Source organism: Acipenser ruthenus, chromosome 22, assembly GCF_902713425.1.
Source record: "Acipenser ruthenus chromosome 22, fAciRut3.2 maternal haplotype, whole genome shotgun sequence".
Taxonomy (NCBI): Eukaryota; Metazoa; Chordata; class Actinopteri; order Acipenseriformes; family Acipenseridae; genus Acipenser; species Acipenser ruthenus.
Genome location: NC_081210.1, coordinates 15,065,468 through 15,084,156, shown reverse-complemented (window position 1 = coordinate 15,084,156; position 18,689 = coordinate 15,065,468). Strand labels below are relative to the sequence as shown.

Below are 18,689 nucleotides of genomic sequence, written 5' to 3'. Positions count from 1 at the left end.
TCAACACTGCCCATTACACTCCTCCCCCTTTAACCTCACAACACTGCCCATTACACACCTCCAACTTTAACCTCTCAATACTGCCCATTACACTCCTCCCCCCTTTAACCTCACAACACTGCCCATTACACTCCTCCCCCTCTAACCTGTCAACACTGCCCATTACACTCCTCCCCCTTTAACCTCACAACACTGCCCATTACACTCCCCCCCTTTAACCTCCAACACTGCCATTACACTCCTCCCCCTTTAACCTGTCAACACTGCCAATTACACTCCTCCCCCCTTTAACCTCACAACACTGCCCATTACACTCCTCCAACTTTAACCTTTCAACACTGCCCATTACACTCCTCCCCCGTTAAACTCCGCAGCCAATCTACGAGATCCGGGTTCGGGTACCAATGTAACAGGGAGAGGCCTGTCTGCATTCATGGTTCTATAGCTTGTAACCTCATCTCACCAACAGGGGTCAGATTTCATAACAACTATGTATCACACAACACTGCCTATTAGAAATCCACATTGCATCCTGTGATTCCACCTGTAATGTGAGACTGATTAATCAGAAGTAAGATATTTCTTTCCTTTTCTTAGCCAATGCTGCTGCTGCTCGAAAGGAAGTGATCAGGAACAAGATAAGAGCCATTGGCAAGATGGCCAAAATGTTTTCAGTCTTGAGGTAAGTACTGCGAGTACAGGAGGGTTAGAAAAACTCAAATGAACTTGTGCAGTGACTAACGCTACAGGGACGTTTCAGTGCAAACCACTCACTGTGTTTACAATAAACTTGAACTGCAATGAACTGCATAAAAACTGAAAGCTTCTTTTAACCTAAAGTAGTACCATATATATATATATACACTACCGGTCAAAAGTTTTAGAACACCCCCATTTTTCCAGTTTTTATTGAAATTTAAGCAGTTCAAGTCCAGTGAATAACCTGAAATGGTACAAAGGTAAGCGGTAAACTGCCAGAGGTTAAAAAAAAAAGTTTAGGTTACCAAAAACTGAAAAATAATGTACATTTCAGAGTTATACAAAAAGGCCTTTTTCAGGGAACAAGTAATGGGTTAACAACTTACAGCTGTTCTGCAGCAATGGAAGTAAATTAAGCCTTGAAAGTTGATGCTAACAATTCCTACAGGTGTCCCAACTTTTGTTGATTACTTACAAACCCTCTGTCTGTATAAAAGCAGTGTTGGAACAGACTGTGTTACTACACCCTCTTAAGCATTATTTGGACAGTATTGTACTGCAGGAAGTAGTATATTGCTCTCATAATGGCGAGAAAAAGGCAATTAACAAAGGAAGACAGACAGACCATTATAACCCTTAAAAGTGTAGGTCTTTCCTTTAGAGAAATTGCAAAGAAAGCCAAGGTGTCAGTGAGTACAGTTTCCTACACCATCAAAAGGCACTTGGAAACTGGAGGAAACTGACAGGAAGAGGTCTGGCAGACCCAAAGCCACAACAGAATCAGAAGACAAGTTTTTGAGAGTCAACAGCTTGCGTGATAGGCGGCTCACAGGACAACAGCTTCAAGCACAGCTTAACACTGGTCGAAGTAAGCAAGTCTCAGTTTCAACTGTGAAGAGAAGACTTCGAGCTGCAGGTTTGACAGGTCGAGTGGCAGTAAGAAAGCCATTGCTAAGATGGCAAAATAAGAAAAAGAGGCTTGCCTGGGCCATGAAGCACCGCCAGTGGACTACTGAAGACTGGAAGAAGGTCTTATGGACCGATGAATCCAAATTTGAAATCTTCGGTTCATCATGCAGGGTTTTTGTACGCCGTCGAGTAGGCGAAAAGATAGTTCCTCGGTGTGTGACACCAACTGTCAAACATGGAGGAGGAAGCGTGATGGTCTGGGGCTCTTTTGCTGGATCCAGAGTCGGCGACTTGCACAGAGTGAGTGGCACCCTGAACCAAAACTGCTACCACAGCATTTTGCAGCGCCATGCAATACCCTCTGGTATACGCCTAGTTGGTCAGGGGTTCATCCTACAGCAAGATAATGACCCAAAACATACCTCCAGGCTATGTCAGAACTACCTTAGAAGAAAAGAACAAGATGGTAGGCTTCAAATCATGGAATGGCCAGCACAGTCTCCAGACTTAAACCCCATCGAGCTGGTTTGGGATGAACTGGACAGAAGGGTGAAAGCAAAGTAACCTACAAGTGCAACACATTTGTGGGAACTTCTGCAACAGTGTTGGGAAGAACTTTCCGAACAATATTTGATTTCCATTGTTGAAAGAATGCCACGAGTGTGTTCGGCTGTTATATCTGCAAAAGGTGGCTACTTTGATGAGTCAAAAATTTAGATTAAATTTTGTTAAACAAAACAATTCCATGATGTCTTTTTTTATCTCCAATTGTTTATTTGTTCTATGCTTTAATTTCAGAGTACATTGAGACATTAAACTGCGTAAATTTCAATAAAAACTGGAAAAATGGAGGTGTTCTAAAACTTTTGACTGGTAGTGTATATATATATATATATATATATATATATATATATATATATATATATATATATATATATATATGTATAGTAACGTAGCCTCTCCGTACTCAGCTTGTTTGCCCTTTAAAAGACAGACCCAGACACAAGAATTGCACAGTGAAGCACTTTCGTGCACTTTTATTTTTTACAACACAAAAAATAAACAAAACAAAAGCCTAGCTCAAGCATAGAGCCTAACTTCACGTTAAACAGTCCCTCACTATCAGACTGGATGGCTAAGCCATTTACCAGTCACAAACCTTTATCAACACTTTTCACAGACAAATGCAACTTTACACAGGACCTTTGTGTTTCATGAACTTGGCAGTTCTCTTCACAAACTAGCTCCCTGGTGATCTCTGATCTAATGGAGCTGGAAGCTCTCTTTTATAGTATGTGGCTGTTCCCAATTGACAATTATCTCATTTGGGAACAGCCACATTCTCACATGTTTGTGGCAGGGACACGAATTAACCCCGTCCCTGCCAACCACCACCACAACACATACAAAACACCCAGACTATATTTACATGCAGAGCTCTGCCACAATATATATATCATTCTTTTTTTTAACATCAATTACTTTAAGATATCACCAAATCTACATTTCTGCCCTATGCTCTCATCTTTTCATTACCTTCTAAAAAGGCTCTTCTCATATTGTCCACGTTTTACTTTTTCTTTGTCTATGTGAGCTGCTGTAACTAGTGCTGTTCACACCTCTGCAAGGTTAATGTCTACAACAAGAAAGAAAGCTGTGGACACATTGTCACTGAAGTTGTTTTTAGGGCCTTTGTAAGGACAAAGTTGAGGGGTATCTATAGAGATATGTGTGTGTCTGCTCTGCTGAGGAAATCCGCCTCTTTTGGCACAGGACGTTGTGACAGGAATGAAAATAAAACCTGCAAAAAGGGATTTGTGAGATTTGTGTTGATGAGAGACTATACATGTGTTTGTTACTGCTATAACATAAATCTATTGCAGTCAATAACACAAATAATAAGCAACAAATATGAGCTCTGGAGTGTCTCTGAAGCTGCTAACCGTGTCATGTGAACTGTGTTCCGCAGAGAGGAGAGCGAGAACGTTTTGACACTAAAAGGTCTGACTCCGACTGGAATGCTTCCTAGTGGGGTGCTTTCTGGAGGCAAGCAAACCTTAGAGAATGGTGAGTGGAGATGTTACTGTTTTCAGACTATACAACCAGACAACATGAGAACAAAGGCTTTCAAATACACTCTTTTTTTAAATTTAGTCGTTTGCAATTATTTTTATTATTTTCTCACAATTTAGAATGTCCAGTTATTTTTAGGCTCAGCTCACCGCTACCACCCCTGCGCTGACTCAGGAGGGGCGAAGACGAACACACACTGTCCTCTGAAGCGTGTGCCGTCAACCGCCTGCTTCTTCACACACTGCAGGCTCACCATACAGCCACCTCAGAGCTACAGTGTCGGAGGACAACACAGCCCTGGGCAGCTTACAGGCAATCCTGCAGACACCTGGTCAGACGACAGGGGTCGCTGGTGAGCGGTAAGCCCCCCTCTCGGGTGACGTTCGGCCAATTGTGCGCCGCTCCCTGGGAGCTCCCGTCCACGGTCGTCAATGGAATAGCCTGGACTCGAACCGGCGACGTCCAGGCTATGGAGGATTGTGGGTGTTTTAAAGAAACCAGTAGCAATACTACATTCAGAAAAAAAAATTCTGAGCAGTGGATGCTGCAATTGAAAGAACATTTGTCGCTATTTTGATTTTCATTCTACATATGATTTTAGACAGCCACTAATTGTCCTAGCCTCTAAAAGAAGACAGATTGAAAGTGACTCTGATTGCGCTGCATTGGAAGATAGTGAGGATGATGTCATTCCACGCTGTAATTCACGTGTGCTAATGTGTAGCTCTTATCCAGCTTCTTATCCAGCACACGCCTCCCTGCTACGTCATGATGTGGATATGGTATGATAGAGAGAAAGGGTCTGCGGCCAGCCAGGGCCGATGTGTGCAGCAGTGGAAACACATGTTTTTAGGGCTGGCGGCTGTGGAAACGGGGTATTTGAGAATCGGCTTCATAAACAAAGGGCAGCCTTCATCTTCCAGACGTTCTCATAGCAGAACTTCTAGACCTGGACAGTTAGTTAGGTAACAAATACCAACTGAAGTGGTGTGGCAGTCTGGCTCGCAGTGGTGAAGTGGATGACGTCACGGACCAGGAAGTAACTGACACCAAAACAGTGGATGGGCGGGTGAAGCTGAGTGCAGTAGCACTCAGCGTATTTATTAACAAACAAAATATTTAAACAAAACACAAAACACAAAACAAAGGGGCACGAGGGCCAAACGAATCAACAAACAAACAAGTAAGTGTCGTGCTGGAAAATCCAGCACGTTTTAGCAATTGTTTTTTCCAAATGTGACTCGCTCTCTCCGCTCCCCGTACTCTCCTCTGTACACCCAACAACAAGTGCAGAGAGCTACAGGTTTATATACTCTGGCCGAGGGATTAACTAGTTGGTAATTATCTTATTATCCCTCGGCCAGAGTCTGCACGCGTTTGATAAGGATGCATGACTGTCAGCTAGTTAAATAATCAGTAGCTGATCAGCCATGCATCCTCACGGGGTTTTTTAAATATAACAATAAAAGACGTGGCGCTTTTACCCGCGCCACAAACAAAAATACAAATAATAATAAATAGGGGCGGGACACTCCGCCACACATGCCCCCCCTTGTGCGCAGCACACATGGCCTTTTCGGCCACCTCCCCCCTTAGTCCCCAAAGTCCCGGTTAGCAGTCCCGGCGCAGGAACAGGGGCAGCAACGGACCAAAGGTGGCGGCCACGGTGGGATGTCCTCCTCCCACCCAAACAGCCGTAGCGTTCCAAAGGCCCGCGCACCGGCCGGCTCCTCTGGCCAAAAATTTTTTGGGGGTGGTCTCCAGACCTGCCCCCCCTTCTTCATGGCCGGCCGCTCCCCTCCGTGGGGCTCCGGCCACCCTTTCTCCTGCAGCGAAATTGCTGCGGGGGAAGCTGGTCTCCTGACCTCCCCCCCCCCCTTCTTCATGACTGGTAGCTGCCCTTCACGGGGCTCCAGCCACAGTATTTCCTGCCACGAAAGTGTGGCTGGGGGAGCTGGTCTCCTGACCTCCCCCCCCTTTTCCGTGGCCGGCAGCTCCCCTTCATGGGGCTCCCTCCACACTCTATCCTGCCGCGAAAGTGTGGCGAGAAAGCTGGTCTCCTGACCTCCCCCCCCTTCTTCAAGGCCGGCAGTTCCCCTCCGTGGGGCTCCGACCACATGATCTCCAGCCGCGAAAGTGAGGCTGGGGGAGCTGGTCTCCTGACCTCCCCCCCTTTCTTCATAGCCGGCAGCTCCCCTCCGTGGGGCTCCGACCACAGTGTAGTGACCCCAGGCGAAGCAGGATCCCTGTCGACCCCAGGCGAAGCAGGATCCCTGGCGACCCCAGGCGAAGCAGCATTCCTGGCGAACCCAGACGACGGCAGCGGACCCTCGGGAGGCGACGGCAGCAGCAGCAGACCCTCGGGAGGCGACGGCAGCGGACCCTCGGGAGGCGACGGCAGCGGCAGCGGACCCTCGGGAGGCGACGGCAGCGGACCCTCGGGAGGCGACGGCAGCGGCAGCGGACCCTCGGGAGGCGACGGCAGCGGACCCTCGGGAGGCGACGGCAGCGGCAGCGGACCCTCGGGAGGCGACAGCAGCGGACCCTCGGGAGGCGACGGCAGCGGCAGCGGACCCTCAGGAGGCGACGGCAGCGGACCCTCGGGAGGTGAACTCGGGAGGGGAGCCCCTGGCCATGGAGGCGGCAGCGGGAGCTCCACTTCTCCCTTGTTCCCTGTAGCTGGTGGCTCTCCAGGCGATGTGGAGCAACAGGCAGCCCCAGGCGATCCGATGCAGGCATCCCTGGGTGGTGCGAGGCAGGGCAGGAGCAGTCCTTCCCATGACGGTGCGTGTGGAACCAGCAGGTATTCACCCTCTGCTGGTGGAGGTGGGAGGGGAAAGCAGTCCTCCCACAGCAGCCGAGACGGAACCAGCAGGTATTCACCCTCTGCTGGTGGAGGTGGGAGGGGCAAGCAGTTCTCCCACGGCGGTTGAGGCAGAACCAGCAGGCATTCACCCTCTGCTGGTGGAGGTGGGAGGGGCAAGCAGTCCTCCCACGGCGGTTGAGGCAGAACCAGCAGGCATTCACCCTCTGCTGGTGGAGGTGGGAGGGGCAAGCAGTCCTCCCACGGCGGTGGAGGCAGTGGCGAGGGCTCCTCACCCTGTAACGCTGGAGACGGCAGCCATGGCTCCTCTCCCTCTGGCTTTGGAGACGGCAGCACTGGCTCCTCTCCCTCGAGCGCTGGAGATGACAGCGATGGCTCCTCTCCCTCGGGCGCTGGAGATGGCAGCGATGGCTCCTCTCCCTCGGGCGCTGGAGATGGCAGCGATGGCTCCTCTCCCTCTGGCGCTGGAGAAGGCAGCGATGGCTCCTCTCCCTCTGGCGCTGGAGACGGCAGCGATGGCTCCTCTCCCTCTGGCGCTGGAGATGGCAGCGATGGCTCCTCTCCCTCTGGCGCTGGAGACGGCAGCGATGGCTCCTCTCCCTCTGGCGCTGGAGACGGCAGCGATGGCTCCTTTCCCTCTGGTGCTGGAGAAGGCAGCGATGACTCTTCTCCCTCTGGCGCTGGAGATGGCAGCGACTGGGCTTTTCCCGATGGAGCTGGAGATAGCGGTAGCCCTGCCATATCTGCAGCCAGGTAGCGGATTACCATGTCTGCAACCTCCGGGAGGGACACTGGGCAGTGTTGCTTTTCCCAGGCTTCCCATCGCTCTCCATCTCTGGCCCACAGGAGGTTGATCACATCGGGGAGGGTCTCTTCAGCATTCCTCCCAGGCTCCACCAGCCAGCCCCAGATTCCCTCAGAGGAGAGTGAACTCCTCTTAGCCAGCGGGCCCTCTCCCCCTGACGCCTGGTGGCTCTCCAGGCGATGTGGAGCAACAGGCAGCCCCAGGCGATCCGATGCAGGCATCCCTGGGTGGTGCGAGGCAGGGCAGGAGCAGTCCTTCCCATGACGGTGGGTGTGGAACCAGCAGGTATTCACCCTCTGCTGGTGGAGGTGGGAGGGGAAAGCAGTCCTCCCACAGCAGCCGAGACGGAACCAGCAGGTATTCACCCTCTGCTGGTGGAGGTGGGAGGGGCAAGCAGTTCTCCCACGGCGGTTGAGGCAGAACCAGCAGGCATTCACCCTCTGCTGGTGGAGGTGGGAGGGGCAAGCAGTCCTCCCACGGCGGTTGAGGCAGAACCAGCAGGCATTCACCCTCTGCTGGTGGAGGTGGGAGGGGCAAGCAGTCCTCCCACAGCGGTGGAGGCAGTGGCGAGGGCTCCTCACCCTCTAACGCTGGAGACGGCAGCCATGGCTCCTCTCCCTCTGGCTTTGGAGACGGCAGCACTGGCTCCTCTCCCTCGAGCGCTGGAGATGACAGCGATGGCTCCTCTCCCTCGGGCGCTGGAGATGGCAGCGATGGCTCCTCTCCCTCGGGCGCTGGAGATGGCAGCGATGGCTCCTCTCCCTCTGGCGCTGGAGAAGGCAGCGATGGCTCCTCTCCCTCTGGCGCTGGAGACGGCAGCGATGGCTCCTCTCCCTCTGGCGCTGGAGATGGCAGCGATGGCTCCTCTCCCTCTGGCGCTGGAGACGGCAGCGATGGCTCCTCTCCCTCTGGCGCTGGAGACGGCAGCGATGGCTCCTTTCCCTCTGGTGCTGGAGAAGGCAGCGATGACTCTTCTCCCTCTGGCGCTGGAGATGGCAGCGACTGGGCTTTTCCCGATGGAGCTGGAGATAGTGGTAGCCCTGCCATATCTGCAGCCAGGTAGCGGATTACCATGTCTGCAACCTCCGGGAGGGACACTGGGCAGTGTTGCTTTTCCCAGGCTTCCCATCGCTCTCCATCTCTGGCCCACAGGAGGTTGATCACATCGGGGAGGGCCTCTTCAGCATTCCTCCCAGGCTCCACCAGCCAGCCCCAGATTCCCTCAGAAGAGAGTGAACTCCTCTTAGCCAGCGGGCCCTCTCCCCCTGACGCCGGACGCTCAGGCTCCTCCATCTCCTGCCATGGAGGGGGTTGGTCTGGTGCCACGTGCCCGACCTCACCAACCGCGAAGCACCACTCCTCACCCTTCAGGCAGGTGAGGCAGACATCCAGTGTGGCAAGGTAAGGCTGCTGTTGCTGCGCCTCCTGCTGCTGTTGTTGCTGCTGCTGCTTTCTCCTCCGGCTACTTTTCCCCATTTTTAATTTGAAAAAAAAAACCGAACAAACAAAAAAAAACGCACTTTTCTGTCCTGGTCCAGCTCTTGGAGGCGTTGTTTGTCCCACACAGGACACCATATGTGGCAGTCTGGCTCGCAGAGGTGAAGTGGATGACGTCACGGACCAGGAAGTAACTGACACCAAAACAGTGGATGGGCGGGTGAAGCTGAGTGCAGTAGCACTCAGCGTATTTATTAACAAACAAAATATTTAAACAAAACACAAAACAAAAGGGCACGAGGGCCAAACGAATCAACAAACAAACAAGTAAGTGTCGTGCTGGAGAATCCAGCACGTTTTAGCAATTGTTTTTTCCAAATGTGACTCGCTCTCTCCGCTCCCCGTACTCTCCTCTGTACACCCAACAACAAGTGCAGAGAGCTGCAGGTTTATATACTCTGGCCGAGGGTTAACTAGTTGGTAATTATCTTATTATCCCTCGGCCAGAGTCTGCACGCGTTTGGTAAGGATGCATGACTGTCAGCTAGTTAAATAATCAGTAGCTGATCAGCCATGCATCCTCACGGGGTTTTTTAAATATAACAATAAAAGACGCCACGCTTTTACCCGCGCCGCAAACAAAAATACAAATAATAATAAATAGGGGCGGGACACTCCGCCACAAGGGGACAGTTCTGTCTTTTATAAACAGTTTGGTTTTGTATGTGCACACAGAAAACACAGAATTCAAACTTACTTAAGCACTGAAATCTGGACTTCATTAGCCCAAAACATCTTTCAATTGTGCTTTCTATTTTTCTATATTTCTCTTGCCAAGGCTGTGGGAAACACAGCCAATAATTCATGAAGCCACTGCCTTCTTAAGGCCATGAAAATCACCTAAATTTGCACCCATGCGTAAAATACAACAGCTACAGACACTTGTATTGTGTTTGGTACAGCGCGCTTCTCTTTGTTTTCGGTCTCAAAATGTCACATAATTGTCTGTGAAACACATAGAAACATGCTGGATAGAAGCTGTTAAATGCTGAGGAGCTCATTGTGAATCGGATAGAAACATGCTGGATAGAAGCTGCTAAATGCTGAGGAGCGCATTGTGAATCAGATAGAAACATGCTGGATAGAAGCTGCTAAATGCTGAGGAGCTCATTGTGAATCAGATAGAAACATGCTGGATAGAAGCTGCTAAATGCTGAGGAGCTGTCACAAAGACGGCCGGAGTGGGTGGTGTCAGACCAAAAATGGATGCAGGAAATGGATGCAGGAAATACACAGACAGAGATTTGGGGTTTTGGTTAAGCACGTGACCGCGCTCAGCATTTAATAACAGAACAGAAAAAAAAGGTTGGAACAGACAAAAACACAGGACACGGCACTTGCGCCAAAATAAAAAGACAAACAAAACGGACTATACAGTGCACGGACAGACACACAAACAAACACGGTGAGTTTTAAATAAACAAGTATTGTGCTGGTCCTACCAGCACGTAATAGCAATTGATATTTTAAAGTTATTTCTCCTTCTCTCTCTCACCCGTTCTCCACTCTCGAACACCCAACCCCGACTGCAAGAAATGTGCGTCTATATATACTATTGTGCTGGGATTCAATTACTAATTAATTATTCACTTGAATCCCAGCACGTGAATTAATTCTGTGCAACCCCGTGCTCACATATTACATTTAACCAGCACGTGAAGTGATTTGTGCCCTCCTCGTGCCTAAATACAAATCTACACTTTTTAAATACACGTGAAACACAGACCCGTTTATATCCCGTGTACCAATCTATACACCAACATTAACACACGCACGCAACATACAACACATAACACACAAATGCACACAGGGGCGGGGCACATTGCCACATATACCCCCCCTTGTGCGCAGCACACATGGCCTCAACGGCCACCTCCCCCCTTAAAAATCCAGCAGTCCAGGCCAAAGTCTCGGGCTGGGAAGGGAGGCTTCCAGGGGCCCACAGGTGGCAATGTTGCCAGTAGCCAGGCTGCTACTGGCCATGCTGTCAGCAAACGTGCTGACAGCTCCCAGACTGACTCCTTCAGCAGGGGCAGTCCTGGCAGCGGAAAGGCTGCTTGGGGGATGGTCTCCTGACCTCCCCTCTTCTTCGTAGCCGGCAGCTCCCTCTTCCGGGGCTCCGGCCACAGTCTCTTCTGCAGCACAAGTGCTGCAGTGGGAGCAGGTCTCCGGACCTCCCCCACGATCTCCGGCAGCGAAACTGCTGCAGTGGGAGCAGGTCTCCGGACCTCCCCCACGATCTCCGGCAGCAAAACTGCTGCAGTGGGAGCAGGTCTCCGGACCTCCCCCACGATCTCCGGCAGCGAAACTGCTGCTGGGGTTGGTGGTCTCCAGACCTCCTCCCCCTTCTTCGTGGCCGACAGCTCCCCTTTCTGGGGCTCCGGCCACCGTACTCCCCGTGGTGGAAGTACGGGAAGCAGAGACAGCTCCTGCTGTTCTGCTTCTGGCGGTGGTGGAGGCAGAGGCAGCTCCTGCTCCTCTGCTCCTGGAAGTGGCAGAGGCAGCTCCTGCTCCTCTGCTCCTTCCGGTGGTGGTGGTGGAGGCAGAGGCAGCTCCTGCTCCTCTGCTCCTTGCGGTGGTGGTGGCGGAGGCAGAGGCAGCTCCTGCTCCTCTGCTCCTGGAGGTGGTGGAGGCAGAGGCAGCTCCTGCTCCTCTGCTCCTGGAGGTGGTGGAGGCAGAGGCAGCTCCTGCTCCTCTGCTCCTGGAGGTGGTGGAGGCAGAGGCAGCTCCTGCTCCTCTGCTCCTTCCGGTATAGGTGGCGGAGGCAGAGGCAGCTCCGGCTGCTCTGCCGGTGTAGGTGGCGGAGGCAGAGGCAGCTCCGGCTGTTCTGCTCCTGCCGGTGAAGGTGGGAGCAGCGTGTAGTCTCCTGCCGATGGAGGTGGGAGCAGCGTGTAGTCTCACCCTTTTCCAGGGGACTGGTGCTGCTCTGCCTCTCTTGCAGGGGACTGGTGCAGCTCCGCCTTTGACGGGGAAACCAGCAGGCATTCTCCCTCTGCTGGTGGAGGTGGAACCAGCAGGCATTCTCCCTCTGCTGGCAGCTTGGGTCCTGGGGCTGTGGAAGCCCCGACTTCCCTCTCTTCGGGCTGTGGACGCACCGACTCCTCCCTTTTGGGCTGTGGATGCACCGACTCCTCCCTGTTGGGCTGTGGACGCCCCGACTCCTCCCTGTTGGGCTGTGGACGCCCCGACTCCTCCCTGTTGGGCTGTGGACGCCCCGACTCCTCCCTGTTGGGCTGTGGACGCCCCGACTCCTCCCTGTTGGGCTGTGGACGCCCCGACTCCTCCCTTTTGGGCTGTGGACGTTCGGGCTCCCCCCACTCAGGCGTAGGACGTTCGGGCTCCTCCCACTCAGGCGTAGGACGTTCGGGCTCCTCCTACTCAGGCATAGGACGTTCGGGCTCCTCCCACTCAGGCGTAGGACGTTCGGGCTCCTCCCACTCAGGCGTAGGACGTTCGGGCTCCTCCCACTCAGGCGTAGGACATTCGGGCTCCTCCCACTTGGGCTGTGGAGGCAAAACCAGCAGGCATTCACCCTCTGCTGGTGGAGATGGGGACAGCAGGTACTCACCCTCTGCTGGTGGAGATGGGGACAGCAGGTACTCTTCCTCTGCTGGTGGACCTGCTACCTGGGCTGCTGTTCCACTTATAATTGCCTCCAGGTAGCTGAGGACCAACCCCACACCTTCCTCCCAGGTGCTTACGGTCTGTTCCCTTGCATATGCCTCCCATCGCTCTCTGTCCATAAACCGCAGGAACTGGACGACTACTGGGATAGACTGGGCCTCCAGCCCAGCATTTTCCAGCATCCAGTCCCGCACTTTGATTGCGTCTTCTGCCATTTTTTTTCCCCCTCTTTTTTTTTCTCTCTCTTTTTTTTTTTAATCCAAAAATGCTGTTCCTGCTCTGGCCTGAGTCCTGGAGGCGCTGTAGATCCCACTAGGACACCACGTGTCACAAAGACGGCCGGAGTGGGTGGTGTCAGACCAGATGCAGGAAATACACAGACAGACACAGCGTGACCACGCTCAGCATTTAATAACAGAACAGAAAATAAAAGGTTGGAACAGACAAAAACACAGGACACGGCACTTGCGCCAAAATAAAAAGACAAACAAAATGGACTATACAGTGCACGGACAGACACACAAACAAACACGGTGAGTTTTAAATAAACAAGTATTGTGCTGGTCCTACCAGCACGTAATAGCAATTGATATTTTAAAGTTATTTCTCCTTCTCTCTCTCACCCGTTCTCCACTCTCGAACACCCAACCCCGACTGCAAGAAATGTGCGTCTATATATACTATTGTGCTGGGATTCAATTACTAATTAATTATTCACTTGAATCCCAGCACGTGAATTAATTCTGTGCAACCCCGTGCTCACATATTACATTTAACCAGCACGTGAAGTGATTTGTGTCCTCCTCGTGCCTAAATACAAATCTACACTTTTTAAATACACGTGAAACACAGACCCGTTTATATCCCGTGTAACAATCTATACACCAACATTAACACACGCACGCAACATACAACACATAACACACAAATGCACACAGGGGCGGAGAACATTGCCACAGGAGCGCATTGTGAATCAGATAGAAACATGCTGGATAGAAGCTGCTAAATGCTGAGGAGCGCATTGTGAATCAGATAGAAACATGCTGGATAGAAGCTGCTAAATGCTGAGGAGCACATTGTGAATCAGATAGAAATATGCTGGATAGAAGCTGCTAAATGCTGAGGAGCGCATTGTGAATCAGATAGAAACATGCTGGATAGAAGCTGCTAAATGCTGAGGAGCGCATTGTGAATCAGGCCCCAGCTCCCCGACTGGGACGGTCAGCCATCCATACCAACCTTATGCCAACGTTAGCTCAAGGTGCTTGTTTCTGATGTTGTAACATTTACATTACTTTTCTCCTTTAAAAAAAATAAGACTTGAGGAAAGGCTTTGAAAATATGTCCCAATGAGTTTTACAGATGTGACTTGTTATTCGTGCTGAAAAACCCAACCGGTATCAGTTTCACTTCTCTTTTAAACTGGTGTCAATGAAAACATTTACACTGCGGTCAATGAAAACATTTACACTGCTGTCAATGAAAACATTTACACTGCTGTCAATGAAAACATTTACACTGCTGTCAATGAAAACATTTACACTGCTGTCAATGAAAACATTTAAAAAGAAACAAAAAACAGTAGCTAACTTTGACCACAAGAGGGAGTCTGAAACCTACTGAAGCCTGAACAATAGATAGGCCATGTTTTGACTAAAACTCATCTGCAGCAAAGGAAATTAAATCTAAGTAAGACAATAAGAAGAAGCTTTTCTTAATGAGGGATATGCGGAATTGCAAGGTTTAAATGGCTGCTTCCTGGAACTCTACCACTTCCTGTTGTTTCACTGCCATGGGGCAGGCTGAGTGGTGCACCATGGCTGACACAGGATGTGATAAGGTACCAGGAAGAAGCAAGCAGCTTTCTTTATAGAGTGATCAGTAAAAAAACAAGGTAAGAGAAGTGATGTGAAAGGGGATGGTGCAACTGTAATACTAATACGAGGTACAGGAATGGGGTTGAAAGACTTGATTCTCACCCCTTAAGAGTTTCACAAAGCTTTTTACTTCAGTTACACACTCTGAAGTTGGTTCCTCGTTAGCATTCTATCATTCTTGCTACCAGGCATGCGTTTGTAGATTATTCCATTAAACACTGTTTCCTATAGCTATTCATTTAAAGCTACGATGTCATGTTTCTGAAAGCCCCTCACATTTCTGTTTCTTTCACAGCTACGATTGAAGCCATTGAAGCCATTGAGCCACCTGAGGACGGTGAAGGTAAGACTGTGTGCAGTGTCTTGTGTGAAGTGATGCTCTGTACCTGCTTCTGTGTTAATGCTGAACATGCTAGTCCTTTTCATAACTTCGTTATCTCACCTGTTCAGTTTTCAAAACTAAAACCAAGCAACTAAGTTTTATTTCACACTCAATATGTCTTGTACTTCATTTTGTAACATGAGTTAATTAGAATGTAGGAAATGCTTTGAAAATAAGACCTATGATTTTCAAAGATTTAGCAAATTCTTTTTTTTTTTTTCTTGCTCCTGTAATTTGCAATACTGTTGTTTGTAGACATGCAATGAATGTGCCAAGTTTACATACTGGTGAATCGATGCATTCAATTAGAGCCCAGTTTGAAATCTCCCATTGCCAGTTTGCATTAACCCTTTGCTGCCCAGTGTCCAATATATTTGACATTGAGAAAATAGGCATTAAATAGGAAGAGGAACATGCCCTGGGCACTACAGGGTTAAAACATTGATTACGTAGTGATGCGAGTACAGTAGGGGTAGCCAACATGAGTGCATTGCTAGGATACAAACCTTTGGACAGGTCACATCAGTTACACATATTTGATTTACATTCCCCTAATTTGAAAATTAAAGCTACACAATTATTTTATTTTAAAAACTGGAAGAATATGACACAAAGATTTGTAATTTTGGGGGAAAAGGGAGGACAGAAAAGTGGAGACTAGTCAACCTATTGGACTATTTTTGCCTGTCAAATTAGCAGCCGATCTACACATTTTCCTTATTTAGAAGATTCATGTTCGGCTTGGAAATTTTTTAAACTGCTTTATTAATCTTCTAAGATGCAATTGATATATTAATGGGCTTTATACAAGTTTACCAAAGTACATTTGTATGGTAATTTAGCAGTTGTCTATGCTTTTCTTATGATTATACTATGCATCGTTTCCCATGGTTTGCCATGTTTGTAATATGATTTCCCATACCTCCCTGGGTTTCACATGCTTACCAATACTAGCCCATGTTTTAACATGCTTAATTACGCTTTGCAATGCTTTTACTATGGGGAACATTATTAACATGGCTGGAGGTCATGGTGATGTTTTAATACTACAAGCTGTACTTGTGTACTTCCTGACCTGCTTGTCTTCTCATTTCCCTCTTTCCTGAAGCAGTCCGAGGATTCTCCCCCCAGCACAAGATCAACAGTTTTGCGGAAGCAAAGGGCTTGGACCGTGTCAACGAGAGGATGCCTCCCAGGAAGGACACAGTAAACAATGTGGGCCATTCGATGGGCAAGATGAACATGTCAGAGTCGAACGGGACAGATGACAACAGTAACATACAGTGAGACCTCCTCACATCTGCACCAACTCTACCAACACAGTGAAGCCTCTTATCTCCAATGCAATATTCTGCTTCAATTGAAATGAGACCTTCTCAAAAGCCACCCCGTTTTAGAGAGCTGAAAGTCTATTGCTTTGAAGACAGAATATGAGCTAACTACTTAGGGGTGACGTTTACCGCTTTTAGGAAAAAAGGGGAACAAATTCCAGCAAGAAATGCGTTCAGGCAGCAGCAGCATTTTCTTCACTCCCTAAGAAATACGGGAATGATTTCGTCCTTTTATGTACTTCAGTAAATTGCTTCATAAGGATGCATTTGTGGGTGCATTAACTGTATTTTGGCACTTATATTTTAAATGTTAAGTAAAGGTTTAATTCATAAAACATCTTCTACAAATTATCTTGCTGTTTAAAATGTTTTGCTACTAGTATTACTAAAGAATAAAGAATTATATAAAAAAAAAAATGTGTACAATTTTGATTTACAATGAATCTTACCTGAAAATGATGTTTTGTAAAACAACTTCTCTGCCCCCAATTTGTTTACTCTGCTGGAAGGCTGATAGTCCTTTTAATAAGCCACTGTCAATAATGTTGCTAAGAATCAGCAAATAATGCAATTTAACTTCTGTTGCTACCTGCACAATATACACTGCCTGTTCATTTATCACTTGCCTGTAATTAAAAATGCATACAGTATGTTTTGCAGACCGATTGACCATACTGTTAAAATGATAATAATAATAATAATTTGTACAGCATCTATAGAACGCATCTATGGAACGCATCTATGCATGCGGTTACATTTCTTATTGATATGTGCAATTATCTTTGTGCTGTGTTTCAATATGGTAATTCTGAATTTTTTCCTGCTTTATTATCTTCTCTTTGTAATTTTTTTTTTTTTTTGCTGTACAGGTATTGAAGTTATTTTAAACTGTTAATTCTAACTTGTATTTTTATGTTGTGTTCCTGTACAGGAGTGTTCAATAGGCGTGAATGAACATATTCAGTGAAAAGCAACATTTTTGGCTGCCAATGCATGATCGCATGGTTTATTAAAATGTAACACAGGTTGAGGCACACTGTTGTGCCTCACTTTAAACAATTTTAAGCTTACTGTTCATTTTCTTCCACTCTTTTATGATTCTTGTTTTGTTCAAATGTGTTTACTTCAAAAGGTATTTCATGGAACTTTAACTTGTGGCAATTTTTCTTGTATTTTTTCTGGACCTAAGTTTTCGCATTTGACTTCTTAAACACAGACATTGTAAGCATGCCCTATGGGAAGAAAACACTTTTTTTACTCTTGAATAAAATATGCATGAATTAATCAATGGTATTTCTGTATTCTTTCAGCAATAGGATTTATTTCACTACTGTAATAATGAAGCTGCTTTAGAAACTGTAACAATACAAGTAGTAATATTACTATAGCTTATGTCAAAAGTCTAATTTATGACCCTTTTAACTTTTTTTTGACCTTATAGGTATGAATTTATGAATATATAATGAGGGGGCGTGGATTTATGAATTTATGAATATATAATGAGGGGCGGGGATTTTATATTGGTATTGATATATATATATATTGTGATAAACCTCAGGGCATGGTCCTGAATGGGAGATATGTGAGGGCAGAGATTTTGTTAGGACTTTGTCCGTTCACAAAATGGAGGTCCCAATAGGACTACAGTTTCCAAAATGGTCGCCCACCACAAACTACACTACCCAGGATCCTTACCAGGTAATTAAGGTATGTCAGCACACCTGCAGGTGATCAAGGGTAATGACCAGCCCTATAAAAGGAGCAAACTGACAGCACCATAGTGAGAGGGGAGTAGAAGGAGTTTGGTGCTGTGTGTTGAGAAGATTTCTGTGTGTTCTATTGATTTCTGGATTGCAATATTGTGTATGACCCTGGACTGTTTGGATAACCCTGTTGGCTTTCTTGACCCTATTTTGGATGACTACCTGATTGTTGGCACACTCTGGATTAACATTACAACTCTGATTATTGGACTTCCCTTGAAAATAAACACGCAGGTAACATCCTGTTTAAAATAAACTTACACTTGTTGTGTCTATTGTGTTGTCCCCGCTCATACTTGTGAACAAAGTACGCAAAGAAGGACTAACTTTGTCACAATATATATATATATATATATATAAAACAGACCCTTTGTATTTTACAAGTGCTTATAAACATTAAATATTTATAAATGTAAAAGAGTATGAAAATAAAATAATTACTGTGGGTAGGATTCAAACCCACGCTGACAATTGAGTCAAAAGGATCTTAAGTCCTTCGCCTTAACCACTCGGACACAACAGTTTTTCTTAAAACATTAATAAATAAAAAAATAAGTATTAAGCTTACCGGGGGATTCAGAGAATCAAGGTGGTATGGTGTTTGAGCAAAAGGTTGAACAGATGGAGACTACGTTGGGTTTTTGTTTTTTTTAAAGGGGCATGTCTGGGCATGTTTTTCAGACCTTATAAAAAGGAGGAAAATATTTGGGGAGTTTATTAGAGTGTTACACAAGATGTCTCATTCCGTTGTTAGTTGCTGCTCAGAGAAAGGGGATCTTGAGGATCGGGAAATGTCTGAACTTATAAAAGCCTTTAAAAAAATGCACATTAGCCCTTCCGCAGATGTAGAAGAAACCACGGCTTGTAAAAAAGTTTCAAGAGAGAGTCCAAGCATGGGGCCTTCA

General features: G+C 47.7%; 1 protein-coding gene across 3 annotated transcripts in view; it reads left to right on the top strand.

The window, feature by feature from the left end:
* Positions 1 to 17,305, top strand: part of LOC117431429 (protein phosphatase 3 catalytic subunit alpha-like) — a 372,740-nt gene extending 355,435 nt beyond the window's left edge. For 2 of the 3 annotated variants that reach the window (XM_034927041.2, XM_034927043.2), the window contains exons 11-14: positions 598 to 682; positions 3,578 to 3,675; positions 14,604 to 14,651; positions 15,799 to 17,305. In XM_034927041.2, the coding sequence (XP_034782932.2) occupies positions 598 to 682; positions 3,578 to 3,675; positions 14,604 to 14,651; positions 15,799 to 15,977 (410 nt within the window). In that variant the 3' untranslated portion in view covers positions 15,978 to 17,305. The remainder of the gene's footprint in view (positions 1 to 597; positions 683 to 3,577; positions 3,676 to 14,603; positions 14,652 to 15,798) is intronic. The other variant, XM_034927042.2, reaches the window with a different exon arrangement.
* The last annotated feature ends 1,384 nt before the right edge of the window (positions 17,306 to 18,689 follow it).